This window comes from Tribolium castaneum, chromosome 4, assembly GCF_031307605.1.
Source record: "Tribolium castaneum strain GA2 chromosome 4, icTriCast1.1, whole genome shotgun sequence".
NCBI classification, from domain to species: Eukaryota; Metazoa; Arthropoda; class Insecta; order Coleoptera; family Tenebrionidae; genus Tribolium; species Tribolium castaneum.
In genome coordinates this window covers 15,010,935-15,017,581 of record NC_087397.1, presented here as the reverse complement: position 1 = coordinate 15,017,581, position 6,647 = coordinate 15,010,935, and the positions used below count along the sequence as shown (strand labels likewise).

The 6,647-nt window shown below is 35.2% G+C and overlaps 1 protein-coding gene across 1 annotated transcript; it reads left to right on the top strand.

Moving 5' to 3' along the window:
- Window positions 1–2,037: 2,037 nt before the first annotated feature.
- On the top strand, window positions 2,038–5,706 carry LOC135265894 (uncharacterized). The gene has a single exon (XM_064356240.1). The coding sequence runs from the start codon at window positions 2,038–2,040 to the stop codon at window positions 5,704–5,706; it is 3,669 nt and encodes a 1,222-aa protein (XP_064212310.1).
- Window positions 5,707–6,647: the final 941 nt, after the last annotated feature.

Here is a 6,647-nt window from a genome sequence, read left to right as displayed (position 1 = left end):
GTAACAATAACATTAATAATAATAATACTAGTATTACTAAATTTGCTTATATGCAAGCGCTTAATTAAGGTAACAGTTTCTTGCTTATATTTCGAAAACAGTTACTCCTATCAATTTTTATTTTTTTACTAAAATTAAAGCTGATAAAATTTCCTACAAAATAGTTATTTGCATTTTTCTTGTAGGACCAAGTATTAGCGAGTTATAAAGATGGATATAAATAATATTTAACAAAAATTTGCTTTAAAATAAAATGTTTGAAATACTGAAATTAAACTAAATTAATTGTGTCTAACACTTTAGTAGAGGAAAAAGGAGAAGACATAAAAGTCACTAAAGGTTTCAGAGTCGTCTTTAATCGTCATAAATAATCTTTAACAAAAATTTGCTTTAAAATAAAATGTTTGAAAAACCGATATTAAACCAAATTAATTGGGTCTAACACTTTAGTAGAGGAAAAAGGAGAAGACATAAAAGTCACCAAAGTCTTCAGAGTGGTTTTTAGTACTAAATTTGCTTATATGCAAGCGCTTAATTAAGGTTACAGTTTTTTGGGTTCTTGCTTATATCTCGAAAACAGTTACTCCTATTAATTTTTATCTTTTTACTAAAATTAAAGTTGATAAAATTTCCTACAAAATAGTAATTTGCATTTTTTATGTAGGACTAACCATAAGCGAGATGTAAGTTTGAAAATAATTAATATTTAAAAAAAAAGTGCTTTAACAGAAAATGTCTTGTGATTTAAAATACACTTAATTTAATGGGTCCAATACTTTATTAGAAGAAAAAGGTGGTGACATAAAAGTCACTGAAGTCTTCAGAGTCGATTTTAAATGCTGCATTTTCGTCTTTGTCTCAAACATTGAAAACTGAATTACATTTTTGTTCAGTAACAGTTACAGTTTTCTTATTGGTTTTTTGCTTATATCTCGAAAACAGTTACTCCTATCAATTTTTATCTTTTTTCAAAATTCAAGCTGATAAAATTTCCTACAAAATAGTTATTTGCATTTTTCTTGTAGGACCAACCATAAGCGAGTTATAGAGTTGGATATAAATAATCTTTAACAAAAATTTGCTTTAAAATAAAATGTTTGAAAAACCGAAATTATACTAAATTAATTAAGACTAGCACTTTAGTAGAGGAAAAAGGAGAAGACATAAAAGTCACCAAAGTCTTGAGAGTCGTTTTTAGTCGTCATATTAGTAACAATAACATTAATAATAATAATACTAGTATTACTAAATTTGCTTATATGCAAGCGCTTAATTAAGGTAACAGTTTCTTGCTTATATTTCGAAAACAGTTACTCCTATCAATTTTTATTTTTTTACTAAAATTAAAGCTGATAAAATTTCCTACAAAATAGTTATTTGCATTTTTCTTGTAGGACCAAGTATTAGCGAGTTATAAAGATGGATATAAATAATATTTAACAAAAATTTGCTTTAAAATAAAATGTTTGAAATACTGAAATTAAACTAAATTAATTGTGTCTAACACTTTAGTAGAGGAAAAAGGAGAAGACATAAAAGTCACTAAAGGTTTCAGAGTCGTCTTTAATCGTCATACAAATAACAATAACATTAATAATAATAATAATTATTTATTATATTATTTTATTTATTATATTATTATATTATTTAATAATAATAATAATACTAAATCCCGTGAGGCTACCCGGGCTGCTCGTCAGAAAAAGAATAGGACCTCGGGCATACTCCTCCCTGTCGTAAGAGGCGACTAATGGAAACCCTCCATGGAGTGTCTGACCCAGAATGGGCGACTCCATGGAATCAGTCTACTTCTATCTCAGAATGAGTGGAAGTAGACAACTAAAAACCCAGGAGCGTCTGTACCCAGAATGGGCGGCTCTCTGGTCAGCGTCTGATCCCAGAATGGGCGGCTGCCAAATAGATGCGAATTATGACATGTCCACGGAACTGTCGGAGGTGAAGTGGAACCACATGTCATAAGGAACACAACCTTGCCGGTCCCTGCATTGGGACACCACCAAGCACCAAAAAAGCAAAATGAATAAAAATTCGCATGATGATAATCCATACGGCGTGACGGCGAGTGTGGCTGCTCCCGTTCGGACACGTCGTGATGTTCAGTCACACACTGGAAACAGTAGAGCGAGTGGTACTCTCCAGTGTTCACGGCCCACAAGATCGAATCGGAACATAACATCTACTTCTGTCAATGAGTCAAGCACATCCTCGGATGAGTCGGGCACATTCTCAGAATCCCCAAGGAGACTGGCCCTCCCCAATAGGAGAGCCCCTCCATTAGGAAACGTAAGACGACGCAAGAAATGGAGTAGTGACGATAATAGTGACCTCCTAAGAGCGTACCTCCGAGCAACAAAATATGACACGTGCAAATTCGGATTCAGGAAACGTATGCTGATTGAATGGAGATTGATGAGACCAGAAAGTGTACTAACTGAAAACCAACTAGCAACACAACTGACATCAATCAAAAGAAATAACTTAGTACCAGAGATCATAACACAAACCATCAGAACTGAGGAAATGGAAAGAATGAGAAGAGAAACCGATAATTCCAACACTATTAAAACAAACAATGATACAGAAAATGCTGAGATAAATGTCGAGAATGAACAACCACAGATAGATAAAGAAGAACAAATAGAAACAACAAGAATGGACCAAGAAATAGAAACTAAAAGAACAGAATTAATAAATGAAGATAAAATCCGAATTATTAACCATTTTGAAGTCTTGAAACTCTCCTATCAAGACACAGAAGCTAATCACAGACCCAGCTTGAGAAAAATAAAACCAAACAAGAAAGTACATACACTTCTTCAATACTTAAACAACTATATTCGTGAGAGTACCACTGACGCTGACTTTCCGAACATCGAAGCAGTGCAGACAATCGTCTATTGTGTAGCAAGAGCAGTCACAGAAGAAGTAGTACCAGAGCAACCAGGAGAGAGAACGATAAACAAACCCTCTGAAGTGAAAGTACCAAAATGGAAAGAAAGAATAGAGAAGAAAATCAACAGAATACGGAGCACACTCAACAAGATAAACGACTGGAAAAAGAACAAAGGTGGACGAAAACTGAGAAAGGAAGTAAAATCAATTATGAAGAGTATGAACCTAAAGATGAATGACGAACATCTTGACAGAAACTTAGCAGTAAAAATAAATGAGATGAAACAGAAAATAGCAGTATTTGGAAAGAAGTTACGAAGATACAACTTAAGTCACAAAAGAAAAACACAGAACAAACTCTTCTCAAAAAATGAAAAAACATTCTATGCATCTCTAAACAACACAACAACAACTCCCAGTACATCGAACACAGTACCCATTGGAGAGCTTGAAGAGTTCTGGCGAAACATCTGGAAAAACAAAGGGGACCATAAAAAAGAAGCACCATGGATTGTAGAGGAAAAACAAAGAATGAATGAAACACCTGGAATGGAATCATGCAACATCACAATAACCGATGTACATGAAGTTGTCCGGAAACTACACAATTGGAAAGCACCCGGCCCTGACAAAATCCAGAACTTCTGGTGGAAAAACTTAACGGCAGTACACTCATATCTAGTACGACACATAAACAACATCATTGAACACCCAGAAGAAACACCACAATTCATCACACTAGGGATAACATATATGAAAGCAAAAAGCGAAGATCTTTCTAAACCTCAAAACTACAGACCCATAACTTGTTTGAACACCCTATACAAAATCATAACATCACTGCTCGCAAACAAGATCGACAACCATGTAGACGAAAATCAAATTCTAACAGAAGAACAAAAGGGCTGTAGACGGAAGACCCAGGGGTGCAAAGAGCAATTGATTATAGATGGCATAATCGCCAATGAAGCAAAGAAAAGACATAGAAATGTAAGTGTAGCCTGGCTTGACTACCAAAAAGCCTTCGACTCTGTACCTCATTCATACTTAATCGACGTACTTAACATCTACAAAGTCAATGGCAAAATTGTTAACTTTCTCCAACATTGCATGAAGTCATGGCGAACACAACTCTTAGTCAATAATGACCGAAAAACATCCGTGAAAACCAACCCAATTCCGATTGAAAGTGGCATCTTCCAAGGAGACTCCTTGAGCCCTATCTTGTTCATAATCTGCCTAAATCCACTCTCAAGACTGCTTCAATCCTCTAACCTTGGCTACAAACTAAAAGGCTCATCAACACAACGACTCAGCCACCTCTTGTACGTCGACGATGCCAAGTTATATGCAGAAAACGAACAAGATCTCGGAAAACTGCTCACCATCACAAAAACATTCAGTGAGAACATCCGTATGAAATTTGGATATGACAAGTGTGCCAAGATCATCTACAAGAAAGGGAAGAAAACGACCAGCCAGAACATTGAACATCTCAACATCAAGGAATTGGACGACACTGAAAAGTACAAATACTTAGGACTGGACCAACATCTAATACGAGACACAAAAGAACTGAAAGATAAAACAGAGAAGAAACTACATACAAGAATAAACAAGATCCTAAACACAAGTCTGAATGGAAAAAACAAAGTGAAAGCCGTAAACACCTGGGCAATACCAACAATAACCTACACATTTGGGGTAATACAGTGGTCGCAAACAGATCTAGAGAGAATCGATAGAAAAATCAGAACCGATATGACAGCAAACCGAATCCATCACACAAATGCGTCAGTCATCAGACTCTACCTACCACGACGATCCGGAGGAAGAGGACTCTTGAACTTGGAACACCTCTGGAAGAAACAAATCATCAACCTGCGGAAATATTTCAAAGAAAAACAAACTCCACTACTCAAAGTCATCTGCGAAATAGATTCCTACTCACCACTAAAACTGAAGAACAATGATGAACCAACCCAAGCCCCAACAATAAGAGAAAAGAGAGAAGAATGGCAAGGAAAAGCACTACATGGCAAATACCCAAAGGCATTGGACTCAGGCCATCAAACAGAATCGACAAGCTGGCTCACCTCTGGAAGTCTATATGGAGAAACAGAAGGCTTTATGTGTGCTATCCAGGATGGTGTCATTAGTACAAAAAACTACAAAAAATGTATCCTGAAAGAAGACATTGACGACCATTGCAGAATGTGCAAAACTGCACCAGAAACTATTCAGCACATAACATCAGGCTGCCCCACGATAGCACACACAGAGTACCTGAAACGCCATAACCTCACTGCTGGAATCCTTCATCAGAAAATCGTAACTAAACTGAAACTGCAAGAATCTGAAGACCCATATTACACATATGTACCACAACCAGTCATTGAAACAGACAGCTGGAAAGTGTACTGGGACATCACGATTCGAACGGACAAGACAGTAGCGGCCAACAGACCTGACATCGTACTCCATGACAAACAGAGGAAAGAAGCCTTCTTCATAGACATTGCCCACCCAAATGATAATAACCTGGAAAAAACGGAAAGAGAGAAAATAACAAAGTATTTTGAACTCAGTCAAGAATATAAAGCAATATACAAACTAAACAAAGTGACAGTCCTCCCCATCATCATTACCTCAACAGGAATAATAAGCAAAAACATGGAGACCTACCTCAGTAAGATACACCTTGACAACAAACCCATGATCCGACTAATGCAGAAGTCTGTCATCCTTGAAACCTGTAGAATAGTCCGGAAGTTCCTGAACATTCAAGAATAAATCATACATGCATACCTGAATATGACTTTGCACGTGAAACAAATCCCTTCTGGAGTGATTGGTTTTATACCCCACGACATGAAGATAACCACTTGAGCAACCCGACTACGCTCAGTGAGAAGCCCCAAACATAATACTAATAGTACTAAATTTGCTTGTATGCAAACGCTTAATTAAGGTGACAGTTTTTTGGTTTCTTGCTTATATCTCGAAAACAGTTACTCCTATCAATTTTTATCTTTTTACAAAAATTAAAGCTGATAAAATTTCCTACAAAATAATTATTTGCATTTTTCTTGTAGGACCAAGTATAAGCGAGTTATAAAGATGGATATAAATAACATTTAACAAAAATTTGCTTTAAAATAAAATGTTTGAAATACTGAAATTAAACTAAATTAATTGTGTCTAACACTTTAGTAGAGGAAAAATGAGAAAACATAAAAGTCACTAAAGATTTCAGAGTCGTCTTTAATCGTCAAACTAATAACAATAACCTTAATAATAATAATACTAATAGTACTAAATTTGCTTGTATGCAAACGCTTAATTAAGGTGACAGTTTTTTGGTTTCTTGCTTATATCTCGAAAACAGTTACTCCTATCAATTTTTATCTTTTTACTAAAATTAAAGCTGATAAAATTTCCTACAAAATGGTTTTTTGCATTTTTCATGTAGGACTAACCATAAGCGGGATATAAGTTTGAAAATAATCAATATTTAAAAAAAAAGTGCTTTAACAAAAAATGTCTTGTGATTTAAAACACACTTAATTTATTGGGTCCAATACTTTATTAGAAGAAAAAGGAGGTGACATAAAAGTCGCTGAAGTCTTCAGAGTCGTTTTTAAATGCTGCATTTTTGCCTTCGTCTCAAACATTGAAAACTGAATTACATTTTTGTTCAGTAACTGTAACAGTTTTTACTTTGGTTTTTTGCT

Excerpts from the sequence above, each read along its gene's own strand:
- LOC135265894 (XM_064356240.1), top strand. The coding sequence starts at position 2,038 with ATGAATAAAAATTCGCATGATGATAATCCATACGGCGTGACGGCGAGT.